At 44.7% G+C, this 26,557-nt stretch overlaps 1 protein-coding gene across 8 annotated transcripts in view; it reads left to right on the top strand.

Annotated features, from left to right (window-relative positions):
• fbrsl1 (fibrosin-like 1) overlaps positions 1–16,938 on the top strand; it is a 329,995-nt gene extending 313,057 nt beyond the window's left edge. For 2 of the 8 annotated variants that reach the window (XM_085179337.1, XM_085179334.1), the window contains 13 exons: positions 639–1,041; positions 1,645–1,904; positions 3,776–4,026; positions 7,449–7,499; positions 7,706–7,801; positions 9,431–9,502; positions 9,679–9,708; positions 10,007–10,078; positions 10,753–10,885; positions 11,541–11,624; positions 12,834–12,917; positions 13,733–13,985; positions 14,436–16,938. In XM_085179337.1, the coding sequence (XP_085035463.1) occupies positions 639–1,041; positions 1,645–1,904; positions 3,776–4,026; positions 7,449–7,499; positions 7,706–7,801; positions 9,431–9,502; positions 9,679–9,708; positions 10,007–10,078; positions 10,753–10,885; positions 11,541–11,624; positions 12,834–12,917; positions 13,733–13,985; positions 14,436–15,732 (3,086 nt within the window). In that variant the 3' untranslated portion in view covers positions 15,733–16,938. Of the gene's footprint in view, positions 1–638; positions 1,042–1,644; positions 1,905–3,423; positions 3,585–3,775; positions 4,027–7,448; positions 7,500–7,705; positions 7,802–9,430; positions 9,503–9,678; positions 9,709–10,006; positions 10,079–10,752; positions 10,886–11,540; positions 11,625–12,833; positions 12,918–13,732; positions 13,986–14,435 lie in introns of all 8 variants that reach the window. The other 6 variants (XM_085179339.1, XM_085179341.1, XM_085179336.1 and 3 more) reach the window with 5 other exon arrangements.
• Positions 16,939–26,557: the final 9,619 nt, after the last annotated feature.

Raw genomic sequence — 26,557 nt, 5'->3', positions numbered from 1 at the left:
CTTTGTACGTAAAAGGTGTCGAGATGCTGCTTTTTCTCCCACTTTTATTTGCCTGCTACAACAGCATATAATTATAGTCATTAAATTGCGACAGTCTAAGTAGGAAAAGTCGTTGTTCTGTGGAATGCTGATTATAAAAGCTTCTTGTCTGCTGAAAAGGCCGCTGATGAATGGTAAAAAATGGGTTCAGAGTGCTTTCCTGTGGTTTCCCCTATCCCCTGAAAGAACAAGAAGGAAAGATATAAGATGCCAGAGCCAGAGAGGCCAAGATAAGGGGCCACGATCTCTCCTCACAACACAATTGAAACATAATTATTTCATGCCAGATTGTGTGCTCAGCAAAGCCCTGAATGGGGGCCGACATTTAACTTTAATTAGCTGTGATTTATTCATACTGACTGGATCGCGGGAAGAAATTGGATCATCTGATTATAGTCAAGCATGAAAATGACCTGATTAAACACTTAATGGAACCTAGGGAGAGGGAAACAAGAGGAACCTTGGGCAGAAGACACTGGGACAACATTAAAAAGGCAGAGAGGGAGCAGTTTTTTCACGTGTTAGGTGTTACCGAGTCAAACGAAGATGAAGTTTAACATGTTTCTCCTTAAATTTTAACTGTTTTTTCCCCGTTTCAGGTGTGCCAACGAATGAGAGTCCCGAGTCCAAGACTTGTAGCTCAGCCAAAGTCTCCGGTCTCCAGCGCAGCCAGGAGCAGAGCAACAGCGAGGTGCCCTTCGCACCTCCCGTGTCCAGCCCCACCCCGGCTTCGGCACCTACGGGCTCCCCCGCCCCCGCTGCAGCGGCGGCACCCTCAGAGCCTCCTAGGTTACGGCTTCCCACCCCGCCTCCTCTCAGTGTTAAAAAGGAGCTGCAACTTCCACCGCCTGTCCCTACACCTCCCCTGTTGAGGGCACCGCCCCACCCCCACCCCCACCCTCCTCACCCACACTCGCACCAGGAGCCTCGTGTCCTGCCCCGACAGCACCACGCACGGCCAGTGCACCACCCGTTGCCGTACAGCAGCCTCCACGAAATCAGGTATTTTTACTGGGGCTCAGAATCACGAGTATAAACCTGCTAAAGCAACCACACGGTTCAGCCGTGTTAGCGAGAGCTCAGCGCTGCACACTACCAGAAAGCAAACAGAAATTCAGTCTTCACTTTCACCGTCTCACCTTTTGAACCTGTTCACGGTGTTGTGTTGCACACACTAACACTTTCCTTGTGTTTCCTACCACTCGAGTGAAGACGATATAACCTGCCAGAACTTCCAAATTAATATGATCTAGTCCAATAGACAATTCTATATTCCACACAGTATTGACTGTTTTCATGTGGATATTGATTTTTTCCCCCCTCACAATAACCAGCTGTCAGATTTACTGTTTTCATCGGGCAACAGTGCAGCGCACACAGCATGATTTCCCATTTCACCTTTTCAGATTGTGCCCTCACCTCTTTTAATTCAATATAAGAAGCATTATTAGAAAATCCCTCTTATTTGGTCAAAGTAAGCTGCACTTACAGCGAGATACCTGCAAGAAAAAGCAACACAGTGTGTGGATATGTACAGTTTGTATTAACATCGTAAATGATGGTAATAGTGATTGCATTTGTTTTTGTACCCCATTAAATCTTTAGCCACAGCAGCAGTCCAGTGGGTCTTCCCAAACAGCATTTACCCCCGTCCCCTCACCACCACCTGAGTGGGCTTCCGTCCTCGGCCCCTGCATTGCCTCTCTCCATAGCCAACCTTTCTACCTCGCACTATTCCTCCCTACGGAGCCCAGCCCATCGCCATTCGGCCATGTTTGCAACCCCAGCCACACTGCCGCCGCCACCGACCTTACCGACCAACAGTTTAGTGGTGCCCGGGCACCCCGCCGGCACCCCCTACCCAGGTAAAGCTGCGCACCTTAAATGCTGCACGGTAGCTTTAGCGGAGACGCAAAGTCCAAAGACAAACAACTTCAGAGGGAGCAAAATGTTTTACATTAACATTTTTGATTTATTATTTAATCTTGAGATTAACAAAAGAACTGCAAACACGGTTCTACAGGACATTTTATCATTAGATAAATTACACTTAGCTGTACAACTGTGTTCATGCTGCAATTGCAGTTGTTTAAAAAAGGATTTATAGATGCATGAAATACTAACCTGACAAATATTGTTTAACCTACTACAGTTAGTCGAGGATTTTTATACCATTAATGGCACAAAAAATGTTACATTGTTTGAAACAAGTCAAGTGTTTATGCACCATTTGCTGATCTGGTAAGTGCTCATTCTTTACTTTTTCTTTTTAAATAAAAAGGCTGTGGAGTTATTCTACAACGCATTTATTCCTAAGTGAAGACATGTGAGGGATTTAGCCCTTTCTTAGAAGTTTAGTTTGTCCAGATCCCAGTATTTTAAATAGAACCAATATACCAGTGGTGCTGATCTATTAACGATTTGCTGGTATATCGATAAATTTATAACAGCTGATAAATTAAAATTCAAGTAAAGACGAGATGATAGAAATACTGTTAACACCATGTTCATAGTTTGTTAACCAGAGGCAGGTATTCCAAAACTGTATTGGCAACACAGTTTTGGAATACCACAACAACCAGCTGATGTGAGCAGAGTCACAGCAATCCACAAATAGGTAATGAGTCTTAGTAAGGACTCATAAATAACCACGCATGATGAATGCTAGGGATATCTGTTTATGGTTTGTGTCCTTGCTATCGGAGTTTAAATCATCGATATCGGTGCCAGTGTCAGTGTCAGTTTTAAAAAAGGCTCTAATTATACATCCATTTTCCATAGTGCCTCAGCATAGTAAATTGCAATGACAAATTTGCATTAATCTTTAAAGCACTCTGTGCAGCACATGGGATATTAATGCTAATAACACAGTAGGCAGTAAGCACTTAGAGCTCATCAATAAACTGAAAAAAGTACAAAGGGTCTTGCATAGAAATAAGTGTTGGGCATTACAGAGTGGAAAATTATATTAAATGGAAATAAATACACTTGGGGTCCCTTCTTAGATGGTCTGCATTTCTAGTAGCACAGATATTAAATGGTCACAAGGACCGTAAGAGGGCTCGGATGCATCACGAGTAAATGTCTTCTAACAATCAGACAGCCACCACGGTCGGAGACAGCACACCGAAAGCAGCCAGTCTGCAGCTGGCACAGCCAAAATTGTGTTGCCTAGCATGCAAACACGAGTGATTTGTAACGATTTTTAATATGTTCAAAGATTCTATCGAAACAGGCGATCTCATCAAAAGAAAGTGTCTCCAGACATGAAGGGTGTCTCCAAAATAAGCAGTAAATATGCCAGTTGTGAAATGACTTTCTCATAGAGGGCAAGAGTGTGTGTGTTTTCTGCTGGGATGACTCTTGGTTCTTTCTTGTCTTTAGATACCAGCCTGTTGATATCATTCAACCAACCAATCATGTATTGCCAGCCTCATTCGGGGATTCTGATTGGCACATTGTCACAGGCAACTCTCTTACCACCACCAATGAGTCCCCACGTAGAAAACCCTCACAGCATGAGCTGGAGAAACAGAGAATGCCAGGTGACTATTTTCTTTTTTCTCTTCTACCCTTGTTGTGAAGACTGACTGGGCGCCGTGCCTTTTTTTTTCTTGTGTCCCCCCTTCCGCCCCCCCCCCCTCCTTTTTTCTTTCTTTTTTTTCCTTTTTTTTGCTTTTCTTTTTTTTTTTTTGTTTTTTTTTTTTGGGTTTCCCCTCGCTCTCCTTTCTTGCAGAGCATGACCTCCTGAGGCAGGAGCTGAACAACCGTTTCCTGGTTCAGAGTTCAGAGCGGGGCCGGGGGCCGTCCGCTTCGCCGTTGGCCCCTGTGTCACTCCTGAGGGCCGAGTTTCACCAACACCAGCACATGCACCAGCACCAACACACCCACCAGCACACCTTCACGCCCTTCCCCGCAAGTCTGCCCCCGGCCGCCATCCTCACCCCGCCCACCGCACCCCCCATGGTGCGTACCCAAGCCAGAAATGTGAGGATAAGTAAAATAAGCTCCCGTAACTTCCCACCAACTCACCTGTTACCCCTCCCAATTTCCTCTTCAATCAACTCCTCCCTTTTTTTCTTTACCCCCAAATTTGCCAGTTTTGTCCTGTAGCTGTAAGAACCCCTCCCTTCAGAAAAATCTGACACTTTGAGTTTGAATTTTTTAATTATTTTTTTTTTTGCACTCTTCCTGTGGACGACAAGCTGGAAGCATCACGTTTAATCGGGGCTGCCACCTCCCATTACACAAACACACACACACGAGCATGTTTACTACACTGTCAATTTAAATGCTTCAAGTACATATTTCCATTATCAGCAACTATATTTATATCCAACAGATTGATGAGGCAACATGTAAAATGTTTATTTATAATTTTAAATTAGCAATAGCATGTTCATTATTAACAGTGTGGTGTTTTTAGCATGTTTAGCCGCAGCTTTTTTAAACGACACAACAAATTATAACATTTCTCACTTTCAATATTTGATATGTTGCCCTTTGATTGTTTCAATTCTATTAACACATTTAAATATTTTATTTTGCTTTTATTTACATTTTACACAGCATCCCAACATTGTTAGAAAGGACTGTAGAGTTTCAGTACGCTTCAGTTTTTATAGAAGCTACTTTCCTGCTTAGATATGCCTTTTCGTTAAAAACAAAGGTACTAATAAGCCGATCTGTGTCTGTATGAGTACATTCCTGCAGACTTGTGGTTTTGTACATACATATATATATATATATACACAGGCATATATGTGTGTGTTTGTGTAACAGGGACCTATTGCTGCGTGTACGTGTGTGCAAAGCCCAAAAGCAACCATACAGTCCAATGACAAATTCAAAGCTTTTCTAGTGGGTCAGATGACCTCATTGTGGATAAAGGGGGGAAATGACATCATTGCAAAACTGTTTTGATAACGTTTCTAATTGCTTCCGTGTTTTAAATGCCAACGAGTCTGGAGGGAAGAGGGAGGGGCATTTAACACTGGCAGCTCTCGAAATTTGCACAGAGGAAAAACGGTTATGACTATTCATCCATCATTCGAAATGCGCAGCAATCGCTGTCAGTCGAATCAGACGGCTCCCCATTTGTAGCTTTTTGCCATTAGTCTAATAGATCTAATCCATCTTGTCATGACCTCTGATTAAAAGCCCGTGGTCCCATTAAGGCCCAACTCCAAGATTATCCCCATCCTGTACATTAGAAATCAAAGCTCTGGTATTTATGGCGCAGTCAGATAAGCATAAAGGCCGTTTACACGATTCTTCGGTCAGCACACACGCTGTTATCTGCTCTGCTGTTCATTCCTTACATGGAAGGAATTATGCGCTACACAATCCTCTCTTTGAAGATGAAAGAAGTGACCCCCCCTCCCACCAACACCACCACCACCACCATCATCTCTTTTTGTGTCGTTTCAGTGGGATTTTACACTGACGTTAATGTTGCTGTTGTGTATTTTGTCATTTTCACTGTTTTTACTTAACGTATGCCTTTCCCTCCCTCCTACCCCTCAGTAGCGATATTGCTTTCTTCTCTTTAGTGCTTAAAGAAGCAGAGTAATGATGATGTTGTGGCTGTTTTTACTGTTTTGCCATGAAATGCTAGACCAAGTGTTTCCCAGCTGTGCATCCTCTGTCTATCTCTCTCACACACACACATTTTTTTCCTCCTGCTCTCTAGATGCCCCATGTCATTTCAACTATGTAACAGCCCTTGGCTAATGGCTGTAATTAATGAAATTATGAAGGCTCTATATTTGTTTATTGTTCTACGCCCTCGAGCAGCTGGCTTGCCAAATGGCAGCGGTGAATGCCTGCCCCCTTGCTCCTGCCATGTCTTTGGACGAGAAATATTTTTAATTGTTATAGGATGAAATATTAAGCGTTAATTAGCCAAAGCGGTTTACTATAAAACTGTGACAGCCTCCATAAATTTTAAGGCAAGACTTTTTTTTTTTTCTTTATTTGTTTTTTTTAACAAGGCCATAAAGCCAAAATCCGCTCTCCAGTGACAGACATTAAACAGGCCGCGCCTTCAGAAGCGCAGAGGAGCTGTTTAATGAGCTCGGGAGCTGGCTCAGCATTTCCTCTCAATGGGCTGTCTTTGATTCGGGGCCATTATCGCCCACGAACAGGGCCGCCGACACCATCGCCGCTGTTATTCCCATTCTGCGCACAGATGTGATTGGACCTGCTTCACCAGACGGCCCCGTGTCCCAAACCCTGCATCTGCACCAGCAGCTTTACCAGCCCGCCCTCCCTCCCCAGCCACCCCTGTCGCTGCACGCGTGCACACAGAAAATCTGATTCATACCCGTTCATTTTCCCATTTTACGTCAACCCAAAACATCTGCGCCTGCCAACTGAGCTTTGAGAAAACACTCGCAAAAAGTACCTGCAAATGGTTTGTGTGTTTACGGAATAGGAATAAGTTACTGTCACTTGTAATTAGACGTTTTCAAAATAGAGAGCTGGTATTGGCTCGCGAACAGACGTACAAAGTCCTCATTCATGCTCCCTTCGCTCTCTTCCTCCCTCCCTCCTGTCCATCTCAGCTTACCGACTACTTTCTGTGTGCGCAGGGCACGATCGGAAACATTTTAAATGTAACCACGCTGTTTTCATCTGGCAAATTCCAACTAAAATTTTTCCGATAGGCTAAGTTCTGCCACAGAAACGGTTTCCTCACAATTCTGAGGTGGTGTCGGTTTCCACCATTTAATCAGCTGAAATCCCATCTCCTTAAATCAGTCTCAATCATACAAGGCAGACTGTTCACACAGCTTCACATATGACCTCCGTGGTTTTACGGACCGACCCTCTTTTTTGTCTTGTCGCTCCGAGTCTTTTGAAGTGCAGTTTCCTAACACTGCAAACAAGTTACATGTCTTCTTGTACTTCCTTCCCAGATATACCGTTGGGGCTTTTTGCACACGAAAAAATCTCAGCAGTCAAAAGCAATTAGATTCACATTTCTTCAGATTTTCCACTGATTAGAAACAACTGGTCTGGCCTTAAAGCTGTCTGATTCCTAAGCCGGGCCTCCACGCCCAATGTCTGTATGCTCAATTGAAAAATCATGCAGGCTGTCTTCATCTTGGCAGTGTGCTTAAGCGGTTGTATTGTTAGTGATTTAACTGCCTATCTGACCACGCTGTTTAAGTAAACCCATGACCAGTTCAAGCCAGCTGCTTTACCCCAGGGCTTGTTATTCTGGACCGAACCCTGCTCGTTACCAGTCACAGATGTTGAGCATGTGTTTTTGCCTTTGTAATGTAAAAAAATAAAAAATAATGAGACCTTATTACCAAAGAAGGCTGTCGTATGAGGGATTTTGTTCGAGTGTATTATTATGTGGACTTTTGTTTCCTAATGCTTTTCTTTTCTGTCTGTTCCAGTTCGACAAATATGGCCCCAAACTGGACAATCCATTCATCAGACATTCAAATGTAAGTCTCTTTTTTGCACTAATTTAAATGTGTTAACAGTATTTGCATACGGCACATCAAATATTTGACATATTTGAATGTTGCCTTGACAGCATTTATTGTGGCAGTGGCTTTGTGTGTGTGTGTATATATATGCTTGAGTCCTGTATGTATGACTGTATGATTTTGTTTTGTGTCTCCCATCTTCCCCTTCCTCCCCCTTCCAGTTCTTCCCCTCCTACCCCCCAACCATGCCAGGCATGCCCCCGCTGCTCCCACACTCAGGACCCTTCAGCTCGCTGCAAGGAGCCTTCCAGCCCAAGGTCAGACCCCTTAACCCACTGTCTACAAACGGGAGATTTTAAGGGAGCTTGAGCATAAAAGAAACCACAAAGTGTGCAGACGTTTACAAGAAAAACACTTTATAAGTGCGCAAAAGGAACACAGAAATGTAAAAATGCAGGTGGACTCCTAGCTTTAGTCACGACAGGCCAAAAATAGGACCGTGATGTCTGCCTGTCCAGAAGAGCAGAAGGGAGGAGATGCAGGGGACGTCGAGGGGCGGGAGGGTGCGAGTCTGGCAGATGCTCAGGGGCTGTGACCTGAAGTAAGCCACCAATCAAAGCTGGCCTAAATCCACTGGCCCTATTCCCAGAGGGCTCAGTGATGGAGGTTCCCTTTTGTGGAAGGCCCCTCCAGATGGTTCAAAGCGCAGTTTTATGCATCCAAAGCCCCTGCTAAGTATTCTTGGAGACGAGCTTGGGGGGATAGAGCTTGGGAAGTATGTTTGTTTGTGGGGCCTGGCGACCCTGGTCACCGCGCAGAATCACCCGATCTCTAATAAGGCAATAGATCAAGGCCTGATGTAGACTTCTGCGGGGACTCTTTGTAGTGCTTACGGTGTAACCTACATAAGTGGCGACATCGTTGGCGGCATTTTTGCTTGTATGTGGTGCGTTGTGTTAATGACCATGTAGTCCTGTCCTGGTGTTTTATATCAGTGCCAGCTGATGGAAAGAAATAAAATGCCGGGCCTTTTGGTTATTTTGGGGGGGGAGGAGATTGCAAACATATCTCTAGTTTTTCCACTTTGTTGTAATTTCCATCACGTTCATTCCCATAGTTTCAGCAATCTCCCTCCAGGTATTTCCTGACATTTGTGAGTCCTTTATATTGATGCTATGATTATAATTCCTTAAACTGAGATTCTCTCACTGATAAAATGTAAAAACGTGGCAAAAAAGTTGCCAGAAACACGAATGAATCGATGACGCTGAACGAGCAAATCATACTAGTTGTGGGCTGCGTTGACCCGATGTATAGTTACATATCTAAGGAGGTGCATGTCAGGTTAGGCCATGTGAAATGACATGTTTCCTGCTGGAGCATAAAAGCCCAGGAACACGGTTGATCTAGGATCTTGTGCTCTGCAGACTTGAAGATGAAACAATTAGAGATGTGCTGCTCTGAACTCTGGGACGCATCATTGCAGTTTTACCTGTATCAGCTATAGCTGTGCAAATACTTGGGCATTAGCTGACCGTAGTGCAGCTAATTATCTGGGTTGGAATAGATGCTGGAGGGTCTTCGAGTAGTTTTGCAAGAAATTCTTCCAACATGCTTTCATGCTATCTCCATAACAGCACTGACACAAAGCATAAGAATAAGGTTTAGTCCCATAAAAGTAGAATGCATGTGAGGATATTTGAGATTACAGTCATCTTATTCATTCTCTCGGGGGATATTTAAAAAAAATAAATGGAAAAAATGCAATTAACAGTGTTCTGCAGAGGACTCTCTTGAGGATGCCTGAGACCCCCTTTGGGAATTATTATATGAGGTCAAATTGTTTTGTGTTGTTGCGCCAAGTTCAGTTTCTTTCTTTCCCCATGCAGATGTTCCAGATGTGGTTGATCACCATGTATCTTTTTGTCTTTGTCTTTCTCTGTCAGGCGTCCAATCCCATCGATGTAGCAGCACGTCCTGGAGCAGTGCCTCATACACTTCTGCAGAAGGACCCGCGGGTAAGCATCCGACCGATAGCATCGCAGCCACTCTGCTCATGTTCCTTCTGATGATAGCCACACATAATCCAGTACATATGTCTCAAAGAGACATTTCTTCTCATGCATTTCAGTTTTGCAGTTAGTAGCATGTGTCTTTGTTGTTTGTAATAATGATTATCTGTTTATCCATGCAGATAACAGATCCATTCAGGACATCTGTTAGGGTAAGTAGATGCCTTATCCTTTTCTGTTAAATGCTTCATCTCTCTGGCCAGGCCACAAAGTCTAAAACCTTAAAATTCTTTAACAATTCTCCATTAAGCAAATGCAGGGTTTTGGCTGCATTTACGCTCAGCTTTGAGGTCTGTATTGGGGTTAGATATTCTTAATATGTTGCCTGGTTGCAAATTCTGATGAGTTCCCACTTTGTAGTTTGGCCAGAAAAGCTCTATGCCAGAATCAATTTTTAGCTCCCCGTATCAAAGCCAGCAGGCTAACCTCAGTTTCTCTCTAAATTTTTAGAAACCTGGCAAGTGGTGTGCAGTGCATGTCCAGATCGCATGGCAGATCTACCACCACCAGCAGAAAATGAAGGTGCGTGAGACAGATAGTGATGTTTTTAAGGAATCTTGCTGTCATGTAAAGCCAGATACACTATATTGGTTATGGAAAACGGGCCAAATAGCTAACTTATTGAAAACACTACATGCTAGAGCAGATCGAGCTGACTCGGATCTTTTGTTTGGATCTAAACGTAGAACGATCACATGATTGGAAAGAGGCAGAAAGCTTTAAAAGAAGCAAAGCCCAACACATGAAGGCTCCACTTTAAACATGTATTTTCTATAAAGGTTCTCTCTGACTCCAGAAGAGAAGGGGTAGATGGTAACAGTAGCACTCAGTATCAGACGCAACATGTGAACACATAACAGAAATGCTTATACGAATTACTCCTCTCACTGACAGGATGGTGTGGCCTTGCCATGGAGATCCTCTGCTAATGCCACTGGCCCTGGGTGTCTCAGGCTTTTCTTGGGCCCAGAACCCCAGTTGCCAAGGATTTTGTTTCCCTAATCAGCTTACATATATTTGTTATAACACAGCTAGTCAGAATTGAAAACATGGAGCCATTGTCAAAGTCTCTGCCCTTCTCTGAGCTCTCATCCAGTGCAGCTGACGATCGCTCGCGCTCACTCCCTCGTTGGAAATGTTTCGCGCTGTTGCGTACTGACCTAATTTTCTTCGTCTCCTTCTCTGCTTTTCTACAGCAAATGCAGCTGGACCCTCACAAACTTGATATGAATGGGAAGCTGGACCTGTTTAGTCGACCCCCAGCGCCAGGAGTCTTCCCAGGGTTCCCGTACCCTCACGATCTGGCACGACCCCTCTTCCCCTCCACAGGTTGGTCAAGGCTCAAAATACCGACTGCATGTCCAGGCAACATATTGAAAACACTTGAAGCCTCCTAACGTCATTACCACCTTTATGGAAATTAGCATTTATAACTACATTTTGAAAAAACACTTTTTATTTTCCCTCTCGTGCAGTGTTGACATAATTATAGTGCTTTGGTAGCAAGTGTTTTGCCTGTAAAGGGAGTCAAATATGTCTATGAATATGCATGGCTCTCAGTTAGGTAATTGACTGATTGTGCCCTGTGTTGGAGGGCAACAGAGAAGAGAACGGCCTCTGACTGGTAATTATGCAGCGGTGTGTCGGAGGCACTCCTGTAATTGGTTCTATCATTAACAATTCATGAAATATGGGTGATGGTAGCAGTGTTTTGTGAAAGAGGCCAACTTGTTGTACATTCAAGAGCTGACCTCACTAAGCTGCTGCAGACTCACGCACAAACAAATAACAGCTGCAATAAAAGCAGCTGATATAGTCGGTAGCATCACTCCGCTAACGCTTTGCTCATCTGGTCCACGTTGTATCAGAGTTTGTGATTCTGCATGTGTTTAACTTAGGGTTTGCTTTGGCGTAAGATTGTTCCCCAACCGACCAGACGACTTTATATGGATAATAACACTCTTCATCCTCTCTGTCCCGATAGGCTCTGGACACCCCCCTCCGTCTCCATACGGCCCCCCCTCCCACCCCAGTGGATTCCTGCCTCCTAGCCATTTGGCAGGTAAGTGTAAGTAACCCCCATGTTTATCTTTTTTTTATACATTTATCTCCTCTTTCAACACGAGTCTCTCACTCACTCTTCTTACACTCATGTTTCAAATACATTAAAAGCCACCAGGGTGTAATTTGAACCAAACGTATTCCTAGTTTTTGATCTCAGCTTCACTTCAAGGTTAATGTACAATATTGTTAGCAACAGCCAGCTGCAGTACTGCCTCTTACTTTACTATAATATTGAAAGTAGCCATCCTGCAATCAGCCAGTGTGATTCATAATACGGTCGAAAATAACTCCAGAGTCCGGGTTTATTAAAACGGACGTAGTTTCCAGCCTCCAGACTGATTTGTCATCCCTCATTTGCTCGGACAAACTGTGCAGCAGCACACAAGACACTATTTTCTATAAGCATGCCAAGCTGATTTCGTCGTACCCAGGAAGAAGGGAATAATGAAGGGGCGTTCGTGCTGTATGATTCTTTGGTGCATTCGGTTGTTTGCATTTTTATTCATCGTCCTCAGTTTGGGTCGAGACACTGTTTAAGTGTCAGTCCATTCTGTGCCTATGAAAACATGGTAAACTGAGGATGACGATTTAGTCAACAAATGGGAATTCATGTGTGGCAGAGGAGATTTCTCAATTGTTGTCTTTTCTAATACGTGAAAAGCTCCGGAATTAAAAATCCTTGAACCCTAATCGGTTGGCAAGTTGTGCATTTCCTGATGGATTATTTCCGATTTAAAGCGGGACTGCAAATTCTTAGTTAATGAGTCTCGTTCGCTGACTTCTCAGACTAAATATTTGTTATCCCCGTAAATTTGGAGGCTATAGTCTGTGACTGATGGAGTCCATCAGATAGTGATTCACCAGTTAAATCACTGTGCTCTGTCTAGGCTAATTTCCACAGCTCCTAATTGTCTTGTCCTACCACAATCCATTTCCAGCTCAGCTCCAAGAACTCAAAACCGATTCCCCACCAAGCAGCATTATTCCACAAGCCCCAGCAGGTCAGAGACACTCCACTCCAGTTAGTGGCAGTGAATCCAGCATCCAGGCAACCTGGCTACTGCAGGATTACCAGGCAGAGAGCTAGGGTCGCAGCGCTAGAAAACCACGGCTCGCTTGTAAGAGAAAAGCCGAGTGGAATGGGTTGGTGTTGGGGTGAGCGCTGCTAGCCAGCCACCCCCCCTTTTGCTAATCCCTGTTTGGCATTTTGCAGATCCTTTCAGTCGCTCCAGTTCCTTTGGCGGCCTCGGCAACCTTTCAAGCAGTGCCTTCGGAGGATTAGGCAACCCCTCGCTTGGTAAGCGTTGGCCCCCTCTCCTCCTCCTCCTCCACCGCTCCCCCCTTCAATCTGGCCCCTGTGGCCAGTAATAGAATAGAGCAGGACAGCGTTAGACCACAGGGAGAGCCAGGAGGGGAGAAAAAAATCTAGACACTTAGCTCTAGTTTCTGTGTCAAAACAGCCCTAGCCCAGGGAGGCCCAACAAGGCAGCACAGCAAACCTCCTCCCTGCCTCCACTTCATCTACCAACTAAGTCCCTGACAGCCTGGCTTTAATCTGGCTGTGTTGCTGCCAATAGGCACTCTTAGGTCTGCTGTTTGGTGGTAATTCGTCTATTAATTATTTGACAAGCCCCTTCTGCACCACCATGGAGGCTTTTCTCTTTTCCCTTCGCATCCTTTCTCTACGCCTTTCTCTCTTTCTCTTCATCCTTCCTATTTTTGTGTGCCAAATCGGTCACCCTGTTGTGAAAATGGATGTGATTGGAATAGACATGCCGTGGAATGCTAAGGTTCCCCTTGGCTTTTCACAGCTATCATCTCCAGAGGGCAGTGAGTCTCCCTGTTCATCCGGTGCAGAGAAAGGAAGGGAGGGGGGGGGGACCTTTAGTCTAAAAGCAAATGAGTAGGTTTTTTTTCTTCAGTTCAAGGGGGAGGGGGGCATTAACCTCTAACTCTTTCAAACAGCTTCAGTGCTTCAGTGAGAGAACCTCCAGAGACAAAGACAAAAGCAGCTTTTGTTGTCGAGTCTTTCTCATCTTATGTGTCCTCAAGAAGGTTTTGTGCCCAATTAACTTACAGCGGGTCCCACGCCTGTCTGCTTCTTTCCTTCAGGGTCCAACAGCATGTTTGGCACCAAGGAGGGGCCGGGAGGACTGCCCACATTTGGCAGCCCCCACCACGACACCTGGAACCGACTTCGACGAACCCCGCCGTCGTTCCCCACCCCGCCGCAGTGGCCCAAAACCGCAGATGCTGAGAGAAGCAGCTCCGCCAACAGCCACGAGAGAGAGCGAGAGAGGGAACGGGAACGAGAGCGGGAGAAAAGAGACTCGTCGATCGGCAAAGAGGAGAAAGATAAAGACCGGTGGGTTGTATGTTTTTGTGCGTTGCTCACATCCTGTACGTAAAAGCCGACTCCTGAAATAAGACCACAATAGAGACGACGATAAACCAACATTATTATACGTACGAGCGGATCAGTCAGAGCAGAGCAAAGGAAAAACAGTGAAGGTTTTTTTCTAGGTAGTTACAAGTCGTATCCATGGAAACTGAAATAAATTGAACAACCGGCACGCTTATAAAAGAGCCTACGACAGAGAAGCTATTTGTCAGAAATTAATTGGAGACATTTCTATGAATGGTACGGCAGCAGAATGAAGGGCTCCCGTCAAACGGAGAGAGGGATACGAGAGCGAGGCGACTCGTACGATTTAAACGAGAATTAAAAGGCAGATTTTATTGCTGAGAATTAATCAGACGCTAACCAAACACGAGCTACTGGCGAAAATAAAACTCTCACATTGTGCCGTTACAGGGATTCTGTGGATCGCAACCGCCACTCCAACCGCTCGTCTCCGGCCTCCGCACCAGTCAGCTACCAGATCAGCAGCCTGATTCGCTCCAGCAGCCAGAACTCGAGCGATTCAGGTCGGCATCACAGCGGCAGCGTGGACAGGGTCCGCGAGGCAGAGAAGGAGCTGCTGGAGCGACACAGAGAGTCGTCCGCGCTGGCTGATGTGAAGGTGAAGGAGAGTCGCTCGCCGGGCAAGGAGATGCTAGAGAGAAGACCCTCGGAAGACTCCATCAAAGCCACTCAGCGTTCCCCTTCCCCCTACTCTAAGGCGATGATCAACGAGCAGGGCATCAAGATGGCAGGCGGGCCTCTGTCTACGCTCAAGGACGGCGAGAGGAAGGAGCCCCCACCTGCGGAGCTCCTCCATAAGGTGAAAAATGACATGAAGATTAAGGAGGAGAGGAAGGAGGAGCAGGAGGTCATGGTGGTTAGTTCGGAGCCGGCCCCCCAGCCACCAGCCCAAGCTCTTCCTACTCCCGTCAGCCAACCGGGAAACCCGCACCACCACCATCCACCTTTGTCCCAGCAGCCCCCCCTTCCTTCACCGCGTGGCAGTGACATGTCAGCACCTGGCCTGCACGGCGTCCCCATGGCGCATTCTCTGCCTCTTTCCATGAGCGCCATGCCTCAGATGGGCAGCCTCAACGTGCTAGACCGGGCTCGCATGGCTCCCTTCATGGGAGCGCTCGCAGGAAGAGAGCGCCTGCCGCACACGGCCTTTCCCTGGGATCCGCTCAGAGAGGCCTACCGCAGCCTGGATCTGCAGCGCCGCATGGACTTCCAGCTCAGGCCCGAGCCGGGGCATCGTTTCCCCAGCATGTACGAACAGGAGCGAGCCTACCGCGAAAGGGAGGCTCACGACTACTCCCACCACGAGCACCTGTTGGAGGTACGCAGGGAGCACGAGAGAATGCGACAGCAAGCCGAGGAGCGAGAGCGCCTCCACCTGAGGGAGGAGCTGGACAGAGCGCGGCTTCATCAGCTGCACCAGTCCCCAATGGAGGGCCATCTACCACACATGCCCCCCTTTATGCCCCACCTAGGCGGCATGCCCTACCCCAGACTCAGCCCCTCCACAGGACACAACGGCCCTCTGAACAGAACGCCCCCTACCGCCGCACTTAGCGCACCCCCACCCCTTGTGCCAGCTGGCAGCGCCAGGCCAGCCTCGCCCCGGAGGACTACCCCCCTCACAACCACCCAGGACCCACGGGACTACTCCCCATCACGTAACCCCAAAGAGGTAGAAGCTCGGTAGCTTCTTGGAAAAGTGCAAAAATGTCTTACAGGGCGCATTGACGCGCCCCCGCTCCTCTAATCGGAAATCTTGTTGTAAACAAAATGCACTGCTCATCTCCACCAGAGAAGAGCAAAAGTCCCTAAGGGAAAGGGTATGATTGTACAAATTAAAGGTGTGTAAGGCTAATTAAGCACATGCCATGACTTTATTTTTAGTGGACTGGAGGTCGAATAGCGTCGGCAAAGAGAACATAAATATGTGTATGTTTATTGCCGACTTAAATATTTGATAATTATTAATATATTAATCCAATACCTTTTTTTCAACTTTGTGCAAAATAGAGGTCCTCAAATGAGTTTGTACATTTCCTATCCTTGTTCCATGTATAGATATCATTTCTATGAATTTTATGTATTTTGTGCATTAGTCACGCCTTTTACAATATTTATCCCAGTTGATTGTGAGACATATCCCGTATGACCCACTGTAAAGACTGGATTTTGGTTTCAGTAACTTAACCTCATGGTACCAGGATATCCTCAGTGATGACGATGTACAATGCTACATTACCGATTTGTTCTGTTCAATTGTTTTGCCTTTGAGATATGCAGATAAATATATATTATGAGGTCTTTGTTGAGTCTCTGTAAAGAAAACAGATGTAAATAACTTGTCGCTATTCCTTCGCTGCAAGTTTACCATGTAAATTTATTAGGCTTTTTAACCATTTCTAGAAAAACAAAATCAAAACGAAACACGGGAAAAATCACCCGCCTGCTGAATATTGCCGAGAGAGACGAGCGCGGCCGACGGACGGGAAGCACGAAGGGAGGGTGTTGTAAGGAGGCCTAAACGGATCGTCTGCAATCTATGCAAAGCAGCACGCAGCACCCTGCAGAAGAAATCACCCGGAGGGAAAAGACAATACCGGTGATACTGAGAGCAACCTGGATTTAACACCTGTTTATATTTACAAATGAAATAACGACTAAATAATTCAAAGACTTCCAAGTCACAAACTGGACCAGCCCCAGATAGAAAATGAGGACACTGTTTAGTGGGCGGCAAAAAGGACTCTCTCTGTCAACCTTGTGGTGTTGTGCAGTTGTTTTTCTTAGACTCTTGTATACAAAACAAGTAGAGTTTTAGGCGTGCAAAAAAAAATGAAAATGAACATTCATGGTTTAAAACGTACGGAATAAAGTTTGGACCTAATGTCAAACATTTCCTGCTCATCTTTAATTCTGGCGCCGACTGCCAGCTGCGACTTTGTCTGCGAGCCGGACCTGCTGAGCGCTCTGTGTATGTGAGGTTGATAGGTTTGCCTTAGTTTCCAGCATTTAGAGCATTTACTCATCTGATACCAAGATATTACTTTAAAATCATAAAGCCAACTGACTTGGCTGGCAGAGTCGCCTAAGCCATCAGATCATTTGACCGTAATCTGTCATACATGGGCTGCGGAGCTCTTCACAGGGATCGATGAGATTGGGCCGAGGCAATACAGGCAGGGACTAATAGAAGATTGATTTTGTATGAAAGCAGGTTTTGAGTGTTTGTGTTGCAGGTAACCGGTATTGACTGGCAGCCCAGCGGCATATTGACCCGCGGTCTGGACTCATTAAGAGGAGCAATGCCTGGGAGGCAGGCTATCAGTTGGTGGAAAAAGAGGCTCCCCTCTCTTCTCATATGCCTCCTCTCCTCGCGCACACCACTCATCTCCTTTTCTAATGAGGCCGGAAGGCACTCTGGAGTGGGCCGCGGAGGGAGCCCTGAGGTGCCCTGTCCTGTTATTGACAAGACCTCGGCTGCGCCTGCTGCCTGAACAGAGACAGCCAATTCATCCCGATAATGCGCTGACTACTCATCTCGCCGCTGTGCGCCGCGAGGCCCACCAATCCCAGTCCCATGGTATCAACCCGTAATGACAGCGTGGATCAAACCGTGGCCGGGTCATTAGGGGATGTTATTGAAAATCAATAGTGCTCCTGTGTCTCGCGCACTCCAACAGGGTTTTTAAAGGGCTCCTTGAAAAGACTGTTTGCCAGAATGTGGTCGGCGTATTGGGAAGACTTAAATCACTATCGCTTTCAATTTAGCCTCTCGGTAATTGAACCACATATTCTTCCTATGGGTAGCATCTGTCAGTGGCCGGCCTCACTTTAGCCCTGTGTGCTTTTAGTCCTAATAATCTAGTCAACAGCAGACACTTAACCCCCGTACCTGTTACCACATAGGGATTTTTCTTCTTCCTGTAACTGTTATTTACTAGGCGAGCTTTAGTTGGAGAAAACCACACACCTTAGATTTCCCCCCACCCAACTCAATCACTCTGTCCTGTGCTCTATCCATTTTACGGCTGAGTGTGGAACGGCCCTCCGGAGATGAAAAGCTCCATCAATTTCACTCATCGTCTGGCAAGGTCAATTTATTTCAGCACACAGTCCATCATCAGATGGGAATCAATTGACACATTGCCTGGCATATCCAACCCAAGGTGGATTATTACAGAGCTTGCAATTGTCAGCTTCTTACTTGAGCTATTATTCATGTGTCCGGGGGATTTATCTTTCTTTCTTTTCTTATTTTTTGGAGATTTTGTGCAGTTTTCTATATTTATTTGATCACGATTTCCTATGTGATGGAACATTGTTACTTTGACGGGACTTAATGTAAGAGCGTGTCGCATAAAAAGCGTCTGGTTTTCTTTGACACATTTCTCCACTGTAATCCCAATTAATAGGATACGGTGGTATCTGAGGTAAGACATTGTTTTATTGTTCCACTAATCCCCTTCATTTATCTGTGAGGAACCTGAATGCTGAGGGTTTGGGATTGAATTTTCATGGTCTCAAATACCTCCAAAGAGCGCTTGGCACAGTGCTCACCCCAGATTCAGAGAACAGTGGAGCAGGCCTTAAGGGGCTTTTATGGAGCACAATGGCAGCTAATAACACAGTGCCAAGCTAATAAGACGGGCAGCTCTCCCCCCACTGATAAAACATGTATGAAAGCATTTTTGAGCCTCTATGTGGTGGCTCCCAAGATCCTTTTTTCCCCCCAGTGAGAGCTAATGCATTAGTTCCCATTTGAAAGCTGTTTTGAAATGGAGATTGGTAATGAGACCTGGGGCCCCCTCCGTGATCACATTTGCTGGGGCCTCCACTGGGCCTCGTGATTTGAGAGACCGCAGCTTTGCTCAGAGTTCAAGTCCATCTCTGCGGGGGTTAGAAAACCCCGATGAGAGCCATTCTGAACCACTAAACTATATCTGAACTGCGAATTTAGGCAGAGCGCACAAGTCAAGGGCTTTGGCAGCAAATCCTCGTCATAGCACTCTTTCTAGAATGCGCGTTGTTTTGACCACCTAAAAAGGCTCGCCGCATGCATCCTTCCATGTTCCCGTCTTTTTTTAGCTCTCTGTGTCAACAGAGCGGCAGCTGATAAAAACCAGGCCAGTCAGTGGTTAAGGAGCTGACTTGGAAACAGCCAAATGGTGTGAATTCCAGGCCCTGGTGACAAAGTGCTGTCTAATGTCTTTTCACCTCTGGACCTATGACAAATATTCCAGCTGTCTCACAGCGCAGCTACCATTGCTAGGCAAGCAAACCAAGTAATGCAGCCCAGAAGAAAGAGGATACTTGAATCGGTCACAGAGGAACCTCAAAGTGCACAATATGAGACGGGGAGGAGAAGAAAAGAATTAGAGGAGATGGAAAAGAAGGAGGTCCAGAGCAGAATAAGTTTTCCACTTTGATTCAACGTGGAGGATTTTTCCAGCCTTTAGTGGAACCTCGCAATCTCCAACACTGGCCGTATTATGTACACAAACCATAAAAATGAATAACATTTATGCAGCTGGGCACATCTGGCAGTGATAGGACGCTCATTCACAGACTCACAGGATGGCATTGTGCCGCCACGCTACCCTTTCTGTTCTATGCATGGACGTGAGGCATAAGAAGACAAAACGTGGGCGGTGTGAAGGGAGTTTCTGAAACGCTTCGAATGAGTTTAAGAAAATAAGAGATTTCAGGGCAAAATGGAGGCCATACGCGGCTCGTCCAATTTGGCAGAGCCGGCGCGCGTGATTAGCCGTAGAGACGTTAATCAAAAGTGGCTCAGTGTTTGAAGGGGCAGTGAGAGGCGCTGCCAGCTGGTGACAACATGGCTTGTGTGCTCGGGCCAAGAGTGAAGTTTATTTGAATACGGATCTTGCCGTGACCGTATTTCTCCAGAGCTCAGTTAGCAGAGCGTTCCCTGGCTCATCACTGGGATCGCCTCAGAGCCGTTGGCACCCGGGAAGGCAGAAGGTTTTTTTTCCAAGCCACAGAATGAGAATTACGATTTGGTCCATCCCCTCTGGTGGTGTGGGCATATTCATAAGTATTTATTCAGTTTGACGCTGGCACAAACACCACACCTAGTTGTTGGCTCTCCGTGTGTGAGGATTTTATTTTGAATATGAAATTATGAAATTGACAAAAAAGGCTGTTTTTGCATTCTGTAAATTAACAACACATTTGAAAATCAAACGTCCCATTTTTCCCCTTAAAATCATGCGAGACCTCTACTGAAAACATGAAGCTTAGTTTTTCAGCTGTCAGGTTTCCCTTAGAGCCAAGCTTCAAGATCCAGTGCAAAGCACAGCACAACTGTTAGGAGTAATGCGGCGGGATGTGTTTGATCAAGTAAATTCTTAAGTTTGTTTTCAGCTCTCTCAGGAGGTTAGAGGAGGGTTTTTACTGTTACTATTAGCATTATGGCTTAATTTACAAAATATTCTATATTTTTATATAGTTACAAAATATTCTTTATTTTTATATAGTTACAAAATATTCTTTATTTTTATATAGTTACAAAATATTCTATATTTTTATATAGTTACAAAATATTCTTTATTTTTATATAGTTACAAAATATTCTATATTTTTATATAGTTACAAAATATTCTTTATTTTTATATAGTTACAAAAGCAGTGACAACAGTGTTTTTGGATGATTCACAATTTCACTCTTTCTTCCGATTGGATTCCCAATCAGACAAAGACAAAAAGCAGGTGGGCGGGGCTTCTTCTGTTTGCCTGAGATGACCATATTAGGGATATCCACTCTCAGTGACATCATACACAAGGAAATACAAGAAAAAAATGTCAGAAACCAAACGTTTCAAGAAGTCCAGATGTTTTCAGATTTTTTTCAGGGGATGAACAAACTGCTTCTTTTGTATATTTGTCACATTTACATGTTTCAGATCATCAAACAAATGTTCACATTAGACAAAGAGAACCCGAATAAATACAAATTGCAGTTTTTCAATGACGGTCTCGTTCATTAACAGCTTTCCAAGCCTAACCTTTAAATGTTATATACCTATGTGGTATGTGACTTTTGTTGCCATGATGCCAGGTCTCTCTTGGAAATGAGATTTTTAATCTCAATTAGATTTTTTACCTGGATAAATAAAGGATTAATAAATTTAAAAAAAACCCTATCCCAGTGTGAAAAAGTAATTGTAGAGTATGAATGGCAGGCCTACGGTCATACAGACCATCTCAATTGAATTTAAGTAAATTCTTTTGTCTTGGTCACAGAATATTTTCTCAAAAGTCTTGAGGATCATTAAGATGTTTATTGACAAATGTGAGATGAGCCTTCGTGTTCTTTTTGGTCAGCAGCTGTTTTCTCCTTAGATCTCTCTCATGGATGTCATTTTTCTCCAGTCTGTTTCATATTGTTGAATCATGAACACTACCTGTAACTGAGCCAAGTGATGCCTGCAGTTATTTAATGTCGTTCTGGGTTCTTTTGTGACCTCCTGGATGAGGCTGGCCACTCCTGGGGAGGTTCATTTGTGAATAATGACTCTCACTGGAGTCCCAAGGCCTTAGAAATGGTTTTGTAACCTTTTCCAGACTGATGGATGTCAGTGACTTGGTTTCTCAGCTGTTTTTTAGCCTGTTTTTAAGGCTAATTCACATTGTCAGACAGGTTCTATTTAACTGATTTCTTGATTCAACAGGTCTGGTAGTAATCAGGCCTTTGTGTTTCTGGTGAAATTAATACAACTTTTTAAAAAAATTGTGGTTAATCACTGATAATTCATGATTTAGATTCATGTAATTACTTTTTGCACAGGGCCAGCTAGGTTTGGAAAGCCTTTTTCGCTTAATCAATGAACTCATCATTAAAAACAGCATTTTGTATTTACTCGGCTTATCTTTGTCTAATATTAAAATCTGTGCGATGATCTGAAACATGTAAGAAATCAGGAAGTGGAAACTGTACAAAAACTGTACAATTCATCATCTGTACGCGAGGTCATTCTTTGTGTTTTTGACTTCTTTCAGCAACACATGGTCAACGCCACTGTGGCCACAACGGTCACTAGACTGACTTTGCGTTCTCATGGAGTTGTAATGTTCGTCCACAAAAACACTGAATGCACCCACAGCACAGTGGAAAAGGGCAAAGAGATTGTATTCTTCATAAGACTGGCTTCAACCAGGCGTTTCAGCATTCCAGGGCTGGCTTCGGCCCCGCCTCCCATGCTTCTTTGGAAATTTGTCTGGCAGCAAACATGCTTTGAAAGGCTCTTATCTCCTATCTAGCCAGGAGTTTCATGCACCAAAACAACAAACCCTATCTTATCTCAGTGTGTTCGTTAATGTCACAGCTTAAGGGGCTTGTTCTTCCACTTGCAATGGGGCTTGGAGAGCAGATTGTTTGCAGATTAGTAAATGCGGGCCTCTGGAGGTCTTGGAGCTAGTACAAAATACTTGTCTTCTCCCGCAGATGTTCATGTGCGCACACCTCACCGTATTGGCGGCCCTCCCGCTTTCCCGTGTCAAATGGCAGGAGTAGCGCACGATGGCTGGTAAGCATCATTACACACAGTCAGATCTGCAGCGATAGTTCTCTCATCAGAGTGCCAAAACAATGCGCGATAGCTACACGGGGCTACAAATGTTGCTGATGCGTTTCTTCTGTGGCACAAAGCCCTAATCTGTGATACCTCCTGAACCACCTGCAATACTTGATGCCTTTTGCCCAGCCTGTGTGGCCGTGTTCACGACCATCCCTCAGTGACACAGGAGAGCAGGCGAAGCTCTGCTGGCTTCAGCCATCTGGCTATCTCACACAGCCCTTGGCTACACAGTGGCTCACTCAGCGATTGATTGGGGTGTTGAAGGCCAGCTATTTAACACATCAGAACAACAAGTACTGCTATCATGCTGGCTCCTTTTCATGTCTCGTTTCTGTGCCGCCCAAGAATGCCTCTTATCTCTTCCCTTCTGCTTGTTGGTTTAAGCCAGACAGCATATGCCCACATTCCCCCTGTAATAAACCATTTTGCTTTCGGTGTAACCCTGACAGACAGAAAGGCTGCAGCTGAGCTGCGATTGGGGGGTGGGGTGGGGGATGGCGGTTTAACCCTTGTGTTGCTCGGTAAGAAAGAAAAAAATAAACAATAAAATCTGCAGCCCACTCTTCTGCACCCAAAGACTGACAGATGAAAATAAAGCCCTATGTTCCATATCATTAAATCCTCCTCTCTCACCTGATTACGTTCTTATTAGCGTCTCCATTCTTCTCCCATTATTGTTACTTCTAGTGAAACAGGTCTGATAATGTGCTCTCACTCGCTGGATGCACAACCTGCTCATTCCTATCTCTGATTCTTTGTTGCAGCCGAATGGTTTTTAAATGAAAAGTGTGAGTGCTGTGTAATTATATTTCTGGGGGTATTATAAAATCAAATATCACAATGAATGTAATTTTATTTGCTTGTAATCTCTCTCGCCCAGGCTAATAGGCGTTTTCTAAGGGCACGCCTGGGGGGGGTTTAAACAGCCGACCATCTCCAAATAGAAAGGCTGCTCTCTTACTCTCCCGCTCTGCTCCCTTTGTCTTTGATATGCAGGCAAAGGAGCTTGACAGTCTGGGAGACGTGGGAGATTTGTCGGCCTGTGATCTCCATGCCTCCCTGACAAATGAGCGCCTTTGGCAGGGCTGCTGGAGGTATGGCTTCTCTGCCCTGCTGGAATCCTGATGAGACTACTCTGGACCTGCTGGTAATGAAGTCAGGGCACAGGACCAACCTGCTGCCAGAAATGACCTTTAATCTACACACATGCAGGCCATTTGGCATGCGATGACTCAGAGTTGCACAAGCAGCTTTGTGCTATTACATCAAGCACATTTTTCACTGAGATGTTACTAAAATAGACCAAAAACACACAAGTTCAGTCCTTGCAGAAATACAGTCACCACATCTTTTTTTTAAGCTTATTTAAAAGAGAGAGAGAGAGATGCTGCTATGTGGAAAATAGTTGTTTCGTATTTTTTGGAACAATATGTTACGGCTGATGTTTTATGTGTATTCTTCTTGTTGGGCAATTTAGGATGCAACCACCATCCAGTCAATCTTCATTACACCGGACTCCACTGCTCCACCAAGCACGCAATTGCTTGACATTGATTCTGCAGATTCTTTCAGCCCATGTAATTCCTCACACGGAGCCGTGCAAGTAAAGATCTTTCCACCGGCGTGTCTGTGCAAAGTAAGACGTTAACAAATCACAACCTTAAAAATCTGAATCCCCTCTGACGATAAATACGCTCATTTCAGCTCCACGCTGAGCATTAAATAGCTGACATTGATCGGGAGCATTTCCCATTCCACAGCGAGGAATATGAAAGCCTCAGTAAGTCCAATCCAACATGGTTGCCTTTGATTTCAGCTCCCACTTTCAGCGCGTCTCTCGGTATTGACTCACAGGAAGAACAAGCACTACCCCTTGTGGCCCAGTTGGCCCGGTGCACTGCGGGTGAATGACACATCCAGCTGCTTCTGGGCCCCTCCTGATAAGTTAACCTTGTGATCACATGCTAATGCCTGATTAATGTTGCAGTAATTAGACACAGCCTTTCACACTTAGTTAAGAGGACATCCTCCAGCAATTAGCCCGAGCCGGAGAGAGATAATTTCAGAGAACACAGCCAAATCACGTTCTTCAGCTCGCCTCCATTCCCACTTGGCAACATTAAGGTTTATTTTCTCATTATTTCATTTAATTACTCGTTTGATGTTTCATGCAGCTGCCACAAGTAATCTTTGATCCAATTAGGAAATGCTGATTGACGTGAGCGCGCGCATGGGATTCAATAAGCTGCCTTCAATTTGATGTTGTGACTATATCAGGGGATCTGTAGAGGTTTCGCGTTCTCCACTGAATGCCATCTAATAGGTTAATAATCTCCCTGAAAAATGTTTCTTAATAGGTGGCACACCTTTGTTTGCGCGTGTGTGCACAACACGCGTGTGTGCCAGCACGTGCGCACTGCGCAGTTTCTCTAGCAGATATGGAGCAGCGAGGAATGAGGAGAGGGCCCTGCGCTCACCATCCTCCAGCCTGCCCATTAATAATACATTGGCACAGAGTAGATGGAGGTTTTCTGAGATTAGTCCTCCATTAAGGACTCGTTTGCTATTACAGAGACACCTTGGTCTTTTTTAACCAAGCAGAATCAGCCCACTTGTAACGGGACTGGAATCCTATATTATATTATATTAGTTGTTGCAGTGTGAAAAGCGACTAGAAGCACTGTGATTTCCTATCAAGACAAAGTAAATGTACATTTAATAACTGTGCATCTGTAGTTGCATAACTATTTGCGTCTAACTGCAGTAGATGAGCAACTACTCCTAACTTTCAAATGCATGAGTGTAATAGTATTTGCTACATATGAAACACAGAAAACTGGTGCAGGTGAGTCATGTCTTAATATAGATCACATTACAGTAAAATTCATTTAGTTCCCAAAACTGTGTGGAAATATATCACTGCAATTAATTCCCAGCACATCTTTAAGGAACCTTAAGAGTTTTAGGAGCTTGAGATGGAGCCTGGTCGTGTTACCAGAAAAGATGCGCGAAACATTTGGTGGAGTTTTAAATGTTGGGGACTGTTTTACATGGCTACAAAATGTTGGTCCTGCATGTTACAGGTAACTTAAAGCATTCACAGACTTATTTGATACCACATAAACAGTTATAAGTACTTACCGTAGACATTTTTACTTGAGATCCAAGCACTGTATGACACATTAGTTGCATTAATTCAGTGCAAAGGCAGAACCTACATTTTTCTTTGCGCTGATTACCCTCTCGAACTCTCAAAGTATGTTGAAGAATAGAAGGAAAAAAAAGTTTGTTACTGTGTTTGAAGAAAGATGTGCTTGTTGTAGTGTAGAAGTAGTGTCATCATTAAGTTTGTTCGAACGGTGCTGTGAAAAAGTCTTGAGCCACCTCCAAGTTCTTTATATTTTTTGTTTTATTTCTTACTCCACGTTTTTTAAAGATCAAAGTTTTTCTTTGGACAACGGCTGCTTTTATGCTCCTTTTCAGTCCAGTCCTTGTTCCTGCTCATTGTCAGAGGGGTGTTTTTGTTTATCTAGTTCTTGAACCACTGTTGTGTTTACACATGACAGACAACCAGTTCTTTTCTGTCTTTAGACACTTTGCTACCAGGATGCTGCAAACATATTTGTCCCCATTTCTTTAGTTGGATCTCTGAAAAATAAATGCACAAAATTCTGTTTTTGCCTTGTTCACCAACAAGGTGATTTCCAAAGAGTCCTTACTAAATTTAGGACTAGACTGGACAAGTGGAGGACAAAAAGAATAAGTGGGAGACCTAAAAGAACCTCTTACAGCAGATGAACAGTATCTGAATCATTTGAATCTGAGCAGAGCGTAAAGCCCTGTACATTTCAGAGCACTCACACTAGTGACTTGGTTCCACTTGCAGTCAAACATGACCATGCTATAACACTGACT

This window comes from Neolamprologus multifasciatus, chromosome 12 (genome assembly GCF_963576455.1).
Source record: "Neolamprologus multifasciatus chromosome 12, fNeoMul1.2, whole genome shotgun sequence".
NCBI lineage: Eukaryota > Metazoa > Chordata > Actinopteri > Cichliformes > Cichlidae > Neolamprologus > Neolamprologus multifasciatus.
Note: the sequence above shows the minus strand (reverse complement) of the source record. Positions and strands in the feature narration are given on the sequence as shown.